The following is an 18,213-nucleotide window of genomic DNA, read 5'->3' as shown; positions in this document are numbered from 1 at the left end:
ATCTAATCTACCAAAGACAGTTCATCAGATATTCTTGGATTATGATATTTTTATAAATATCTATATAAATAAATAAATAGAATAATATATAAATATTTAGTAAGATGAGAGTGGATTTTACACAAAGATTGTGTCGGTCCACTGCACTGTGTTGGCTCAGTGATGCCTTGTGAGCATGAATATGACTGTTTCTCAATATATAGTGATATATTGCTGCCTTGATGGGAAAGTGTTTTCCTCTATTAGCTAGGGAGGGCTCAGTTTATAGACATGTGTCTGTTTAGAGGGCACAGACTGCCACAGATTGTACGTGCAGAAACCAAAATGTTCCTTAGTCAGCCTCTGTCACTTAATTCTACATTCACTAAAAAATAGTCAGAATCACATTTCTTGGGTACAGTAATTTTAAAACTGACTGTTAATTCAGTTACTTTTCAGATGTTTGTAATTTGCCATCGTTGTTCTGGCAGTTCTATAGAACTGAAACTAACCAGGAGCAAATACATGACTCAAAACTGTTAATTTTTTGCATGTATTGTTTGTGTATGCATAAGTCTATATAGTGAGCGTGGAGATATGTTAGTATGTGACCAATGGCTGAAGTGGGCTGTTTAAGGTATTCTTGCAAAGGTGCTAAGTTAGATTATTTCATTGCTTCATTAGCTATACATCACTTCCCTTGTTTATATTGTGTTTTGTGAGTATGTGAGTTAGATTAGGGTGGTAAATAGATTCACATTCATCTTCTCTTGAAATAATTTGGCTGTCATTTGTGAAGCATTGCCAGATATTTCAGTCTTTCCGATTTGTAATTTCTTTTGTTCAGAAATTGTGTGTATAGAAGTGGAGTATTGAATGTCAAAATTGTCAAAATACAGAAATGTATTTTTGTAAAATTAATTTGTTTTTGTTTGTGAAAAATGTTGCCGATTCTAAACAGGTTTGTCAGCATGGCTACCTAAAGAAATTATTGAAATAGTGTTTTCAGTGAGGATGCATTTTATTAGAGAGTTTTTGTTAAGGTGTTCCTACTGTCTTTTTGCGAAAGTTAGATGACTTTGACTTTGAGGTGAGAAGTTCACAAATACAGCAGTTGATGGTACAAATGTGTAAAATAGGGAGCAAATTACTTTAGGAGATATTTAAGTCCAAACGTTAGCGTACACACACAAACACTGAAGTCCTGGACTTAACAATAACTTATTTTCATTTCCTGGAGACTTAAAGGTGGGGAAACAATTGGCTCTCATGTTCCCAAGCAAACAACACTGATGGTAGCTGTGTTGAGGTGCAGCGCCATGTTGAGTAAGATTAATAGAATGTGCAGCAGGAATATGGAGACCAGGGCTGGTCTTGGAAGACATTTTTAGGTTAAATGCAGCCTTCTGCTACAAGAGATGTAAATAATGATTGATGAGAACAATCATGACTACACACAACTAAACATGAAATTTGTGTGTGAATAGTAAAATTAATATTCAAATATGAATGTGTACAAATGTAATAGGTGCAAAGAATGAAGATTAAAATGGTTCCTATCATCTGTAGTTACTGGCTATGTAGTACTATGGTAATCCAGAATCCTGCTGTGGTCACAGTTTTAGGTTCTGGACTTGAAGTAGCCTGATGGGCATCTGTCTTAGACACAAGCAGAGTCATTATTTACTCTATCAAATAACATAGTGTAAATGTGTCCCAGTAAGTAAGAGTCATGTTGTGCTGTATCTGGTTTTTATCCATATACAAGATACATGAAGTTAAGGAGTGTAGTTGGGGCCTTATTTGAAATAACCGTATAAAATCCATTTTAAGGTATGAGGATTTTTATCTTAAACTGTTCTCCGTTGAGAAAAAAATGTTTAACAAGTATTTATACCACCTCAGTGCTGGGGTTGGCTGTTGTATCTTAAGAGTAGAGATTGTACCGTACCCAAAACAGGTAGTACTGCCTCACTCTAATATTGCACTTTAACAGTGGTATTTTCTTATCTGTCTTCTCCTGTACTGGAGTTTCATTTTTGTGTTTTTGTAAGGCTTTATATAGGCTACATAAAGACCCCCACTAACAGCTGACTCATGACCCAGCTGTTCTGAGGAACAGATTATTTTCACATTAAGACAATACTGATTACTGTAACAAAACATTGGTCTGGAAGCCTCCCAAAGAGACACGAATTTTGCGCTGCATTTGTTTTTGGCCTCAATGAATCCTGGAAATTGCTCACAGTGAATAATGGGGTGTTTATATGTCTCTGAAAATGAAGCCATTTCTACATGCAATTAGATAATATTTAATATGCCAAGGGTGTTGAATGTGTGACAAGGTTTTAGTAAGATATCTGCTTTTATAAATGGTGAATGCTGGGATAATGTAAATGGTCAAATGTGTTTTGTTTTGCTGTCATTGAAATTGAGCCTCTGTGACAAATAAGACTTTTTTTATTATATGATGCTTTGTAGGTGACAGACCTAAATGGTGTTGTAAGATGTACATGTTGTGTATCTGTGCTGAGCAAATAAATTTAATGTTATCTCAATGTATTCAAGCTTCCTAGTACTAATTACTTCACTACAACCCAAGGAGTGGGTGTTTAAGATAAAATGTATTTGTTAGAGGAAAAAAAAGACAGGAGCAAAGGCATCTTTCCTTTAACTGTGACTAATATGGGAACACCATATTCAAGCAGTGAGTTTACTGAATTTGCATGCTGGACAAGCTGAAATGAACTTGAATGGAAAATAATACCATAAGTTGTAGTTTTGACAACATATGAAATACTGTATGTGGTGTTATACGATTGGTTTTACCTCTTCCTGCTGTTCAAATTCATCTCTGTTCAGAATCATAGTTTGCCTACTCTCCATGTACTGAAGCAGTATACCAGTGCGCAAAAAGTAGGGCATGAGACAGACAATTAAAAATTAATGATTGATGATACTAAGGTGAGGAAACAGCACTATTGGTAGTCTGGGCATTGGTCGAATACAAATTATTGTAAAGAAAAGAGAATCATGGAATATAATTTATTGGTATTTAGTTTGTTAAAAATGAATTCAGAATTTCACTACTTATGATGAAATCATCTGCCAAAGCTCTCTAAATATTTAAAGAAATAAGGTTATTGTGTGTCTTCTGTAAAGTAAATTTAATTCCAGTTAAGTAACCAGTTTAGCATTCAGTGTTATTTGGTTAAGGGAACAAGGTTTGTATCAAGTTTGATAAAAATCACCCCATGTTCTCTTGGCATCTCAGGGTCCTTTAGGAGTAGAGAAAGAATAACAGAATGACATGTCAGCTATTGTGTCGAGTCAGAGAAAATCAGGGCATAAACAATAGCCAGAGGCTACTCAGCCTTCCCACGGAAGCCATACTCTAGCGCTTTAGACATTTTTGGCTTACTTCCAGTGAAAACTTTTTATTGTGTCTGTGTTACAAGAATATGTCCTTTGGCTTCTATTTGGTTTATAGATGTTCTTTGACTTTCCTGCTGTACTACGTTGACTTGTCACTGAGAGCAGACAGTGCTGTGGCGTTTGTCAGTTCATCACATTTCTTGCTCAACTCCAGCAGAGCACAGTGACTTCCTGAAGCAGTGACTACCAGGTAGTCACTGTGCCTGGCCACCAGTTGTCAAAAAAATGTTAAAGTTTGTAAGTCTGCCAAAAGCAACAACTTTGTAAAAACATTTTTACATTTTGGTTTGTGTACAGATACAAATGAGATAGAAACGTTGAGATCGGGTTTCCTTCAGGCTCTAATGTTGTACTTAAGAGTTGATCTTCTCATCTTATGGCAAGAATGCAAAATTTGTTATTTTCCAAAATGTTCAACTATTCTTTTGTGTTTTTAACATACTGAGCATACAGATGAACACGGCAAAAGTGGTTTCATATATTGCAGCTGCCTCAGTCCAAGATGACCACAGTTCTTTCATTTAGTCTTTCTCTGTATTGCTGTCACACTTCCGTCCACTATCACGAGACACTGGGTATGTTTTCTTCCCCCTCTCACGCTACCCTCATTCCAGACCTCCCTTTACCCGAACAGACAGAAAGTCAGAGAGGAAGCTAATTGGCCATTTTGTCAGAGGTCTTTGTACATGCTCTCAGCACTTCAGATAAGTATGGCTAAGTGCTGCTTGTATAAATATGGATCCTTATCATTCACTGAGAGACTTTAACCCAGTGTAATGGGTCCTTCACACTGGACACAGTAACTCCACCCCTGCACTCTAAAATACATCAATGCTTGTGGCTTTCACTTTGAAAGAACACATCACTGGGTGGCTGTGTGCACCTTTTCAGTGCCTTATTGTTAAATTTTAGCCTGGATGAACTTTAAGGTGAAGAATTTAAATTACTGCATCATACATATAGAGCTGCAATCACTGTAATGCTTATTTTCATTATCGGTTAATCGGGCTATTTTTTTGTTTTTTCAATTGAATAATTGTCTATGAAATGTCAAAAGCTGCTAAACAAAATGCTGAAATGCTGATTGCAATATACCAGATGTCAAGCTTGACATGTTTTGTCTGATAAAAATTTTAAAACTTAAAGTTTACATTTGTACAGTGGTGTGAAAAAGTGTTGGCCCCTTTCTTGATTTCTTTTTTTTTTGCATGTTTGTCACACTTTGTTTCAGATCATCAAACAAATTTAAATATTAGTCAAAGATAACAAAAGTAAACACATCATGCAGTTTTTAAATGAAGGTTTTTAAGGGAAAGCAAAATCCAAAACTACATGGCCCTGTGTGAAAAAGTGTTTTTAATAACTGGTTGGGCCACCCTTAGCAGCAACAACTGCAATCAAGCGTTTGCGATAACTTGCAATGAGTCTGTTACAGCGCTGGTCAGGACTTTGACTAAGCCACTCCAAAGTCTTCATTTTGTTTTTCCTCAGCCATTCGGAGGTGGACTTGCTGGTGTGTTTTGGATCATTGTCCTGCTGCAGAACCCAAGTTCGCTTCAGCTTGAGGTCATGAACAGATGGCCAGATGTTCTCCTTCAGGATTTTTGGTAGACAGCAGAATTCATGGTTCCATTTATCACAGCAGGTCTTCCAGGTCCTGAAGCAGCAAAACAGCCCCATACCATCCCACTACCACCACCATATTTTACTGTTTGTTATGATGTTCGTTTTCTGAAATGCGGTGTGACTTTTATGCCAGACTTAATGGGACACACCCTCCAAAAAGTTCAACTTTTGTCTCGTCAGTCCACAGAGTATTTTCCCAAAAGTCGTGGGGATCATCAAGATGTTTTCTCGCAAAACTGAGACGAGCCTTTATGTTCTTTTTGCTCAGTAGCGGTTTTCGTCTTGGAACTCTACCATGCAGACCATTTTTGTCCAGTCTCTTTCTTGTGGTGGAGTCATGAACAGTGACCTTAACTGAGGCAAGTGAGGCCTGCAGTTCTTTGGATGTTGTTGTGTCATTTTCTGTTAGTCAAGTAATCAATCAATCATCTAACCTTTTCAGCTCTAATAAGTTAGGTTGTACAGAGTTTACAGTAAAAAGACCTCATGGAGGTGAGGACAGATTTGGGTGAGAATGTATTACTTATTCCATCTGGCTTGAGATCAGACCACAGGATGTGTTATGGTATGTGTTATATTAAATGGTAAAATATCAATGCTGGCTCAAACTTTCCTGAACATCTCATCAGGTTTGCTGTGCTTATTCACACACAAACACATTCAGACTTGTTTTCACTTCCTATGCGGATTTTACATTGACTTACATTCATTTCCTGGAGACGTACCCTAACCTTAACTTGACTAACCCTAACCCTTAACCTAAACCTGACGTCACCCTAGCCTTAAACCAAGTTGTCTCTTTACAATTTAATGATTTACATACTGGGTCCTCATAATTCCTCACGTCACTGTGGAAACATGTTTCAGTCCCCACAATGTTGGAAAAAAAAATCATGTTTATACACACACACACACACACACACACTATGACTTAATGGGTGTGGTGGAAGTTAGCTGGCTTTGTTTCAGTATTCTTCCTGCATTTCTTCTTACACTTATTTTTGTTGTGCTCTCTTCCTCTGTGGAAATTGAAACAAAAAAAAAAAAACCTGGGAAAAGGAGAGGGAGGAACTCTATGGATAATAACAAGACCAAGAAGGTATAATTAGCTACAAAGAGAAGAGGGGACATTTAAAAAGTATAATCATTAAATTTTAGGGGTTCTAAGATATGCAAATTAAATTTACCACCTACTTTTTCTGTGGCATTGCAGGGTGGTATCACAAGTTGGGATTTTAAGTCTTGGTAAATTTAATTCTTACCAAAGTACCAGTGAGCAAGACATGGGATGCTGAAACACTAATGGTGCTTTCTACCATCCCATAATCAATATTACATAAATTTGCTTGTTTGACATGGATTTGTTTTGGCATTGTTGTTGTCTTTGCTCGTACTTGACTGTTTCATTATCCACTGATGGGTGAGAGCAGAGTCCCAGCACCAGACCATGAAGAATACCATAATGGATTTCTGCCCAAAATTAAACGAATACCCCAATTCTGCATTGTGTCACACAATATACACATCCCAATTTCAGGGTCACTTCGCCTCCAATACTGGAGGCGAAGCATCTTTAAATGTGTATTTCATTAGTCATGTAATAGCCAGGGTGTCTTAGAGTAACATTACTTATTTAGAGGCTGTTTGTTCCAAAGATCATCAATAATGAAATGAGGTGTGATTAATGTTTGAAAAGCAAGGCTAGTTTGGAGTATTTACTGATCTGTGTGTGTATGCGTGTGTGTGCGTGCATGTGTGTATATGTATGTGTCTGTATTTCCACTGTGTGATGCTCTGTTATCACGGTAGAGGGATATCTCAGGGAAGTATGTCAGCTTTTATACAGTATGTACTGCGCGCAGTTGGTGTTGTGTTCACAGCTACGTACTTCTATCAGTATATCCTGGCCTTGAACGTTCTCATCTGACCCCGTGTCCATATTTTTTCTTTTTAGCCACAGCATGGCTCTTGGGACAGCAATGTCAGCCGTTGGGTGGTTGGCTGACCATTTTTGTCCACCCTGAAATAGCTCAATAACTGGACAGATTGCCGGGACATTTTGCAAAGGCATTCTGTTTTCCCTGTGTCTGCATGGGTTTTCTCCAGGTACTCCAGTTTCCTCCCACAGTCCAAAGACATGCAGACTGGGTTTAGGATAATTGGTGACTTTAAATTGCCCATAGGTGTGAATGTGTGTTTTTTGTTTGTCTGTATGTGTCGGTGATCTGTCCAGGATTTACACTGCCTCTCACCCTATGTCAGCTGGAATGTTTGTATTCTAACTTTAGCATTTCTCTCAGTACATCACTCTTCCTAAATACACTTTCACACAGCCACTAGCATGGTTGTAAACTCTTAATCTTGTTTTTATTTCTTACCAGTGGCACTAGCCCAAGAATGAGAAAAAAAGACAACAGATGTATAGCCAAACAACCCTCCCGACTGTTCCTCAGTTCTCTTTTCTGCAAACTTTTTTCTTCTTCTAAATTCACTTATATTTACGTCTCTACGCACCTTCTGCCCTCTGTCCTTGTCACCTACATATCCTCTGCAGGCAAAATGTCTTAGAGCTGATTTAGCGTTTTATGAGTGATACTGGTGATGAAACGTGTGACAGTGAAAGCTAAACATACTGTAGTGTTGACATCCTTGTTAGTACCAGAAGAAGAGCCACGTATCAGAGATGTTCTAAGTACTGACTGAAATGTTATTTGAAATATATCACAAGTGAACATACTTTTTAGGCCCACTATTGGAATGAGTAAAAATGATAGTGTTGCAACTTTCACTGAACACTGGTTACATGATAAGGTTGATCTGCTTTCCTTTACTCTGTGTGTCCAGGGTGTGTTATTACTTAGTAACTAGTGTTATTTATCGAAGCTCTGCCAATATAAGAATTGCTTGTAATGTTCTAAAATTGATTGCAGATAAAACTAAAAGGGAGCACACAGAGACAGACAAGTCAAGAAGTGTATACAGTCTGTACTGCAGAAGAGAACACTCTGTGCCCCTAGTAATTTGTCCTGCTCCTTACAGCAATGTGCGGAGTAACACCATACTGAGAAACACTGACCACTACTGGGCCCTCTAAGGAATTCTTTCTAGAAGTAGTAAATAATACAGAATCTCCCTTTCTGAGTGTGTTCTTTCCATTCACCTCAACATTTTTCCTTTGTTTGACTGTTAGGAGTCCCCTCAGGACAGCGCCATCACCAGGGACATAAACAGGACATTCCCAGCTCATGACTACTTCAAAGACACTGGAGGAGATGGACAAGACTCACTCTACAAGATCTGCAAGGTGGTACACAGACATACATGCAACAGCTTGTCCGAATTTATGTTTTCTGAAAAGTGAGCCAGTTGGTCAGGAATGATGGGTAGAGTGCATGAAGCTGTAAACTGGTGTGCTGAAAGTATACAAAACCTTTTGTAGAGCTCATACTGTACAAGTCAGCAGTATGTAGTTCCTTATCTCCCTTCATTGTCTTCCATAAAGGTTATATTTACAATGTACACATTTCTACCCTACTTATAGTTTACTCACCCATGTCATGGTATATCATCTCTTTTAGACATTTAGCCACTTTTATAGGGCAGCGTTTTGCAGATTTGGCGCAAAGTTAAAATGAAATCAAATGCAACACGCACATGCAACATTATGGTCCTCAAAAAGTTGGGATCAGTTGAATTGTTAGCACCACAATCTGCATATGAAATGGATTTACATTACATTACAGTATGTGTAATTACATGCTGGAGTGATTACACTTCCTCACAGTAGGTCTTTATAACAAAGTTTATAGAGCTGCAGTGATTTGCCAAAGCTAAATGGTTCATTAATTAACTGAACAGCCACTCTGGTCCTATGTGGTTCAGTGGGTTCAGACCAGTGAAAAAAGTTTCAAATTGAGCACACACACTAGGCTCCACTGTAATCAGTCCTGTTGTGCTCACTGACTCCTACACACTGGCATGCACACACATATGTGCATAACATTTGCAAATACTGTATCGATCATTATGTGTCAAGTGCTCTTTTGCTCATGAAAATTAAGCAACCTGTAGTTCCATAATTCCATATGCATACCCTGGATGCATTGTGTTCAGTTTTTTTTTTTTTTTTTTTTAATTTTTCATTTCATTCATTATGTATAACTCAGGTGAGGGCATCCATCTCTTCCCAGACAAGCACCTCCTCAGGTGTGTTTCAATAATTCAGTGGGCCCTCCCTTTCTTCTGTGTGTGGATTGATCCACACTTTGTCTATTGCACTTGCACTCAATATTTGTGTTTCTAGCTCAGTAGGCCACTATAGCCCTTTTCCAAATTCTCTCCCTTGCTCCCACCCCTTACTTTAATTCCTCCATACCTTCCTATCGCTGTCCAACCCTTTATGTTTATCTTATTAGTAGTCTGTACTCATGTCCATTTTTCCTTTTTTTCCCATCCCTGACTCCCAGTCTTTCCCTCATCTGTCTTCTCTTACTTCTAACCTAAGGGCAGCAATTTGGCACTTCAAAATAAAATGTGTTTGAAGGCATACAGCATACGCTACAAGTTCACAGACTTTCAAAATCAAATTCCAAAAAGGGAAGAAAATGACCAGAAATGACGCTCGGCAGCTGGTACAGCATGATTCACATGCTCTGTAGCCAGAAAAGTCTGCTGTGGGTTCAAAAACTAAATATTTATACAGTTTGTTACAGTTTGTATTTGACTGATATGATGGTACGTAGACTATGGCGGTGTTTACAAGTGTTTTCATTTTTTCTGTTTAATTTAAAATCTTTGTTAAGCATCCAGTGGCTTTTGAGTCATATGGACATATTTCTTTCTACCTCTCAAATACAGTATAAGTTTTTTTTTTTTTTTTTTTTGCCCTGGGCTGTTTCCCCAAGTCTTTCAGAAGAAATATTTTGGTCATGGTGTTCAATCTTCCAGTTTTTTTTAATACAATATTAAGGCAGTTCATTTCCTTCATCAATTTTTCAGTGCACCGTAGAACTTATTAACTGGCTGTGTGTCTGTTTTTGTCGTCTCCTTCAGGCTTACTCTGTTTATGATGAGGAGATTGGCTACTGCCAGGGACAGTCTTTCTTGGCTGCTGTGCTGCTGCTGCACGTGAGTTCACCTATCAGCATGATCCAGGAAAAATCCTACCTATTTAAATAATTTCAGAAGCTGAGCACAACTATTTTGTTTTTATTGGTTTTGAGTTTTTATCTATATCTTTCTGACATTTTGCCGCACGGGAGGTTTGACCTGGCTTATTTTGAATGTCTTGAACCCTGATGACCGTTATATTTAGTGTAGGAAACACAAAGTATGATGTACTCTTACTGCATAAGAGCAGGTGGAAGGTTGTTATCTGTTGGACATTTACATTGAATAAAAAATCCATATGTTTGTGTTTATCTGCCACCCTAGTATGGCATTTTTAACAGCCCTTGCACTCCAGAGACAGGTCAACACTCCCACCTAGTGGAAAAAAAATGTCTTTGCAGTTTCTTCTTAGACACTAATAGAACGAGGAGTCATTTAGTCCAGGCATTGTATTAATATACAGATATTTATGTGGGAAAGCTGTTGAGTAAAATATTTGTCGTATTGGCCTAATCTGAAATTTGTATCATTACGATATGATCTGAAATTTGTATCATTAGTATGTGATAGACATGAGGTAATGATTACTAAATGTCTTGTCCTCTTCAGATGCCAGAGGAGCAAGCTTTTAGTGTGCTGGTCAAGATAATGTTTGACTATGGGCTCAGGGACCTTTTCAAGCAGAACTTTGAAGATCTGCATTGCAAATTCTTCCAACTTGAGAGACTCATGCAGGTGTGTGCTGTATTTGTATATCTAAAGTATTTTTACTGAATGAACACCATAACAGTGATTGCAGCTGCTCCTCTTCTTTCCTACGCTTGTTCTTTCTGTGTTTAACTTTTCCCTTTTTTTTTTTTTGCATCTACCTCTTTCTTTATCATCCTTCCTGTCCTTTGTTTTTATCTTTCTTTTTCTTCTTCTGTTACCTTTTTCCTTTCGGTGTTTAACAGGAATATATACCAGACCTGTACAACCATTTCCTCAACGTGGGTCTGGAGGCTCATATGTACGCCTCTCAGTGGTTCCTCACCCTCTTTACAGCCAAGTTCCCTCTTTACATGGTCTTCCATATCATTGACCTACTACTGTGTGAGGTTAGTAATGAAAGACTAACACACATAGACAACACACCTTCAGTGGCTGCACCCTTAATTTTGGAAATATGAATAACTTCTTGTATTTTATTGTGTTCAAGATTTAAGTTTCATTCAGTTCATTCCTTTTTGCTATTTCTGTACACACAAGTTCCCATATAGAACAAAAAGAAATCTATTTGTAGGCATGTAAAAATCACAAAATGAAATACAAAAGTACCTTTAATGACATTTATTCTGACACACCTATGTGAGGACTCTACAAAATGTGATAAGTATGAAATAAAAATAAGTTTCATATGATGAAGACTCTTCCAAGTGCTTATTGGTCAGGCCAAAGTCAGTAAAAATGTCATCCACTTGATGGACTGAGGGAGCATGGAGGGGAAAAAGTTCTTGTTTGATCAGACAAATATTTGACCTGGGTTTTAAAATTGTGCAAAGCAACATGTGTAAACCATGTCTCATAGATCACTTGAATAATAACATTGCTACAGTGACATATGGTGCTGATGCGCAGGAACTGGGAGAGCCTGATGGCCAGGCCTCTAACACCGCGAAAACCTGCTTCAAATCACACACAACCTTAAAGCTAATGTGAATGTTAAACTTTTACAGCAATGAATTCACAAAAGTGTCATTATAAGTCTTGTGTGATGGCAAAACAAAACATCAAAAAAAGTCAAAACTCAGTGTAGACACTCTGCTACACATGTTCACATTAGATTATTTATTTATTTATTTTTACATATAATCACATTTTACATTAAATATAATCTGAAACCTTTTTCTATATTCTCAGGGCATCAGTGTGATCTTCAATGTAGCCTTGGCCCTTCTGAAGGTAAGCTAGCCCACACAAAGATGAAGAAACAAACACAGCACAAGCCTTAGAAAGATTTTACTACACATGCCTACACAATGAGCAGGTGCCGACAAACATGCAGTGTCACTGTTCTGTGCTGGAAGCAGGGCACATTTTTGGTCACAGATGAGTGTCACATCAAAATAAAAAGTTTGTCTCCATGAAAATATGTCTTTGCAGTAGGTTTTATTTGAGGTAGATTTTTAGACATGAACTGGTTTCTCATAGACCTGTTATTTAGAATATCTGGTTTGTTTTAATGGTGTCACTTTTGATGGGTAAGGCTCGTGCTGCTTTGTGTTACAATTAAGGAACTGAATCTCTGCTCTACAGGTAACTCTGGCAAGGAAAGGTGTGTGCCTGCTTTACCTTGATGTTCTTTTTTCAACAGACATCAAAAGACGATCTGATCCAAACAGACTTTGAGGGTGCACTCAAATTTTTTCGTGTCCCAGTTCCAAAGAGGTACCGGTCTGAGGAAAATGCAAAGAAACTGATGGAGCTGGCTTGTAGCATGAAGGTGAGTTTAGAGTAGAATAAAACAGCCTCACTTCACTTCTACCATGCAGCAGGTAGGCAGGTCTGGCCTTGCATTTCTCATGCAAAGATCTGAGACTTCGGTTTCAGTTTTGTTTAATTCATAGCTTTGTCAATATCCTTATTTTAACTGGGAACATCCCGTTCCCTTAACTGATCATTCCTCACTCCCTGATGATCACCAGATTGATTGATTCCTTTCCCCTCACATTTTGTCTTTGTACCTTTTTTTCACATCTTCTGCAGGTGAGCAAGTGAGGGGAAAGTGACTGCAACTTAGGGAACTGAGATGTAGACAAATATTTAGAAAACCCAGACAAGATCTGGAACCCTGGCAATGAAAATCAACTGTGTCTGCTAATCAGAAAATGGAGTTAAAATGTGTATGTAATACATTGGATGAATACATAAAACCTGTGTAGTTTAGCAGTGCTACAGAAACACCAATAGGGGGCACTGTTGATCTTTAAGGTACGGTTAAAAGATACACGTGCACACAAACTCCTCTGTCTTTCCGTCTCTTGAACACACTCACACCTGAATCCTGACCTCTTTTAACAGTCTGGCCTATTTTACACAGCCTGACTTTGAACGTAACTTTGGGCAGAAATATTTATTAGCACATAACTCTGTAAAAGAGCCAGCATGACGGGACAGCACGGAGAGCTGCTCCAAAAGAGGAAAATCCAGTGGAAATAAATCACCGCAGTCTTTAAGGTGTTCATTACTCATCTTGGAGACATCAGATTCTGAACACAAATCATGAAAACTTTGTGAGTTTAGGCTGATGTGTCCACCAGCAAGGGAGGTACTGATTTTCACTGCTTTTGCTTTATTTCACTTGTCTGCATACTTAAATTATTTGCCTTTCTTCCTTTCTTGTTACTCATTCCAGTGAATTAACCATAGCATATAAACCCAGTTGCATGTAACGATTTGAGAAGTTATTTCCAGCCCATTATTTGGCAAGAGAAAACATTTCCACGAAGCCCTTTGACAAATTGACCTCCAGTACTGTTAATGTTGGAGCTGCAAATTAGATCTGAGCCTAGGTAGGCTAATCTGATGGCATTATATTGGGATTAAATGACCAGATTACTGGTGCCCTTACTGACTGATGATACCACCATCTGAGTGGACCAAAAAGCTGAGTTGGCTGGTGCTCGAACTTTGTTCACAGGTTTGCTTCAGATTTGTATGTACCAGTCCTAATTCACTTTGTCTTCCCACACTCGACACTCACCTGAATTGTTATCTTCCAGTTTATGATTGGCTTAACACACCTGATCCAGGTAATCAGCAGTGGGTAGGGCAAGGGTAGTTGTAAAACAAGTAGAGCAGTGGCCCACAAGGAACATGGGTTGGGCACTCCTGGTCTAAAAATGGCAGATCTATATGTTCCCATTTCAGTACAATGAGAGCTGAGCTGAATATCTGATATTTCTTTATGGTTCTGTGTGATTCTATTAGTTGGTATTAAGAGAAAAGCTCTTTAAACTTCATAGTGTATATGTAAACATTTAAACTGTAGTCTGGTCACAAAATGTGTGCAGGAGACATTGTTGGCATCAAATCAAGGTCATTTATCTTGCCTTGGTGTCTTGGTGCAGAGTTACTACACCTTCTTTCTTGTTTTTTCCAACCTTTTGACTTCTAAAGCTGATATATGCAAATCGTCCAGGGGATTTAAATGAATTCATGAATACATGCAGTTTTCTTCCTCTCCTTGGCAGCTTTTTGTTTACCTGAGTTTTTTTTCTCTCTTGTTTACGTGTACCTCAGAGCTGTCTACTTTTCATCTAGTACATATAAACATATATGCAGTACATTGGTATTTCTATGCAGTTAACAGTTGCTCTACTTTTTGCAGAAACAATGAAGCAAGTTTAAATGTTTTTTTTTCCTGAAAACCCTAAAACAATGAACAAATGAACTGAAAGAGAGTACAGATGGTTTTACAACATGCCTCTTCTGGTTCATAGTGTACATTCAGAAAAATAATTTTGATAATTTGTTAATCTATAACTGGTCTCAACCTTGTCAAATGAGAAGCATTTCATGTCTCTAAGTTATGCCTGTACTTGAGATTCAGAGATGCTCTGTTCCTAATTACTTTTTTATATAGTCACTTCTGGATACACAGCTGTATGTCAAGGCTGTGAGAGAGAGAGAGAGAGAGATGATGAGAAAAGAGACACTTTGAGCAGGACATGTGGGCTATGCGTCCCAGTTCTGCCAACATCATTAGGTGATGAATGCTGGGAGCATTTGGATCATAGGATATACTGTAGTATAATGCTAAATGCTTGTAACACACACAGGCAGGCATGCACACAAACACAATAGTGCATTGGTGGTGCAGCCATACCTAAATACATTCAAATCCACAGAAAGATCAAACTTGTCTGAGTTTGTAGACAGAGCTGTGTTGTGTCCTCTTTCTCTCCTTTTACTGAAAATCGGGCACATAGTGTTCATTGTACGGTAGCTTTCTGGTCTAAAAAGGCCAGTGTAAGGCAATGACTGAGCAGTGAAAGGCCCGTTGATGAGATTACCTAAATGCAGTGTGTGTCCAAACTAGGCGTGAAAGTGACTGAAAGTGTGCATGTTTTTAAATAGGACACTGTTTGAGGTGATATGAGGTGTACCACTGAACCTGAAATCTCGTTTATTTTTGTGTTCACCAGCTCAGTAAGCAATTTAGGTTTACCTGCCTGAAAAAATTTACAATATTGATTGTAACACCTTCAGGGATTACAGCATTTACATGTTCTCTGACAGCTGTATTACAGTGTGTTATGACCTTATCTCTAGATGATATTATCTATTTGCATGTGTTATAGTAGCGTCACATTTTACTTCATACATAAAATCTAAAACTTTTAGAAACTCAGTAAAGTTTAAGGTGGTATGAATTACTTTGGACATAAATATCACATGAACTAGCATCTTGTCAGACACAAATTAGCAAATTGGGCTCTAATTGCCACATATGTTCCCTTACATCTTATTCATATGCCGGACTGGACTAAACGCCACAGTCCAGCAACGACTGTAAATCTTGTGTCCTTGTTTACAAAAGATTGGAAGGACTTTTAACTGGCAGGTGCTAAAAACTAATGGGTTTATTTTCCTCCCTTCTTCATCATGTGTATAATAAATTCCGCTGTCCAACAGATCAGCCAGAAGAAGCTGAAGAAATTTGAGAAGGAGTACCACACTATGAGGGAGCAGCAGGAGCAGCAGGAGGCTCCGATCGAGCGATACGAGGTACACATAAACACAAAATAACAACACGCGCACAAATAATAATAATCTGTGATGGCTACATGAAATTAAAGCTGAGCCTTTTTTCTGATATTAGTTAGTTAAGAATACTGCTGAATGTTTCTTAATAAAGGCCTTTGTCCTACCGCTGCACTAACTGAGACAGTAAACACACCGTGGATGTAGGTGACAGTCTGGGTGGAGTGTAAGTAAGGAGGGAGAGGAAGAGTTGGGAGGACTCAAGCAGTAAGGAGGGAGAGGAAGAGTTGGGAGGACTCAAGCAGTAAGGAGGGAGAGGAAGAGTTGGGAGGACTCAAGCAGTAAGGAGGGAGAGGAAGAGTTGGGAGGACTCAAGCAGTAAGGAGGGAGAGGAAGAGTTGGGAGGACTCAAGCAGTTTACTTTTTTAATGTTTTAGTCAACATTAAAGATACAGTAGAAAACCTATAATTGTGCGTCAACATGTGTAACAGGATACCACCATATATTACACAGGAAAGGGTTTTAACATACCAAGTTATTATAAATTTAAAAATAAAAGTTATTTATTTCACTACAATTTGAAATAAAGTTAGATAGATAGCAACTGTTCATTTACAGACACCAATAGTATCCAGAACATTACCTCTTCATTACAGTGTTAAATAAAAAAATATGTGCAGTAACAGGCAAGTTAGTAAGATTTTCCACTGAACAGAATAAATAATTTTCTGTAGACATCACTGTCCTTGTTCAAGAAAGAAAAACTACACGGCACTAAAAACCCATTAATTGTACATATGTCACCTCAAGGGTAACAGGCTGGTTGTACAGAGTACAAGATCATCAATTATACTGACTGAACTACTTTTATATTTACTCTTAAAAATGCTTCTGACAAGAAAATGCCATTTATTGTATGTCAGAGGAAGAGTATTGAGATGTTTGTAGTATTGCTTTTTTCAAGAGGGCCAGTCGGTGTATAGAGATCTATATTTTATCCTCTTTAACTCCTGTGCCTGTCATGTCAGGGACAAGATTTTATACGTCAGTTTTTAATGCAGCTGCCTGTTGCTCTTAATAATATACAAGCAAGTTACGACCAGTTAAACATTACAGACATCTCTAAATGCGTAGTTATGCTTTCACTTGAAGTCAGTTAAGTTTTACACTCACTCAGTCTCATTCTCTATGTTGTTGCATTACTCTGGAAAGTACTAATCCAGGAAGAGATGCTTTCACATTCATTCAAAACTCTTCATTATTAACTCCTTTAACCTGCTCTCTCTCTCTCTCTCTCACTCTCTCTCTCACTTTCCTTCCTCTTTCATGTCCCTTCACATCACTCTGGTCATATGCTCCTCTGTTTTGCTCTTTTCCCTGTGTTCTCTTATACATTTTTAAACATTTTTATTAATTTGTCTCACTCCTAATTTTGCTCTCTCTTGCTCTCTTCCTCCTTTCGCTCTCCTCCCTCCCTCTTTCTGTGGCAGCGGGAGAACCGCCGTTTGCAAGAGGCCAACATGCGTTTGGAGCAGGAGAACGACGACCTGGCACATGAACTAGTTAGCAGTAAGATAGCGCTGCGCAAAGACCTCGACAACGTAAGCCAAAGAGAAAGACTATATTTGTATAATTGTGTTGGGTGAGTGTGTACATGTTTTAGAAAACCTGACTCATCGCTTCAGTAATGTCACCTGACAGAGGCAAGTGCACGGTTTATGTGGCAACAGTTGTGCAAGAACTACAACAAGAGTGAAAGCATAAGAGTGTGTAAGGCAGGGCATGCACATTTGTCTGTACCACAGTTTGACTTACCTTGAAAAGACAGATGGCAGGCTGAAAACACAGTGGAGAGAACAAAGTAGAAAGTAGGGTGACTCAAACTTTCAGTGACCTCATCCACATCGTCTTATTTTTTTGTATGTGTGTGTATGTGTGTGTCAGGCTGAGGAGAAGGCAGACGCCCTGAATAAAGAGCTGCTGCTGACCAAACAGAAACTGGTGGAGTCTGAGGATGAGAAGAGACGACTGGAGGAAGAATCTGCACAGGTTAGAGGCAACAATGGATTTAGATCCGAAGTGAGCATGTGTGCAGCAGATCCTCTCCTTGAGCCCCGCTGATGTCTAAAATACATGTTTGTCTTTAAATCTCATGGGGCACAGGGGGTTATAGATAGTAGGAAAGCGTCAGCACTATTGCGATACACAATCCCAGGTGAATTAATTATTTTATTGTGAGAAGAAGTGTACACCTCCTATCCTGGGGTCAGGAAGGAGACTAGTAGTTAAGTGTACAGTATTAAGGTATTACTATGTAA

At 38.4% G+C, this 18,213-nt stretch overlaps 1 protein-coding gene across 4 annotated transcripts in view; it reads left to right on the top strand.

Moving 5' to 3' along the window:
• rabgap1 (RAB GTPase activating protein 1) overlaps positions 1 to 18,213 on the top strand; it is a 63,210-nt gene that overhangs the window by 32,608 nt on the left and 12,389 nt on the right. For all 4 annotated transcript variants that reach the window (XM_026296729.1, XM_026296728.1, XM_026296726.1 and 1 more), the window contains 9 exons: positions 8,231 to 8,344; positions 10,093 to 10,167; positions 10,759 to 10,884; positions 11,103 to 11,246; positions 12,049 to 12,090; positions 12,503 to 12,631; positions 15,826 to 15,918; positions 17,386 to 17,496; positions 17,840 to 17,944. In XM_026296729.1, the coding sequence (XP_026152514.1) occupies positions 8,231 to 8,344; positions 10,093 to 10,167; positions 10,759 to 10,884; positions 11,103 to 11,246; positions 12,049 to 12,090; positions 12,503 to 12,631; positions 15,826 to 15,918; positions 17,386 to 17,496; positions 17,840 to 17,944 (939 nt within the window). The remainder of the gene's footprint in view (positions 1 to 8,230; positions 8,345 to 10,092; positions 10,168 to 10,758; positions 10,885 to 11,102; positions 11,247 to 12,048; positions 12,091 to 12,502; positions 12,632 to 15,825; positions 15,919 to 17,385; positions 17,497 to 17,839; positions 17,945 to 18,213) is intronic.

This window comes from Mastacembelus armatus, chromosome 12 (assembly GCF_900324485.2).
Source record: "Mastacembelus armatus chromosome 12, fMasArm1.2, whole genome shotgun sequence".
Lineage (NCBI taxonomy): Eukaryota > Metazoa > Chordata > Actinopteri > Synbranchiformes > Mastacembelidae > Mastacembelus > Mastacembelus armatus.
This window is presented reverse-complemented; position numbering and strand designations above follow the sequence as displayed.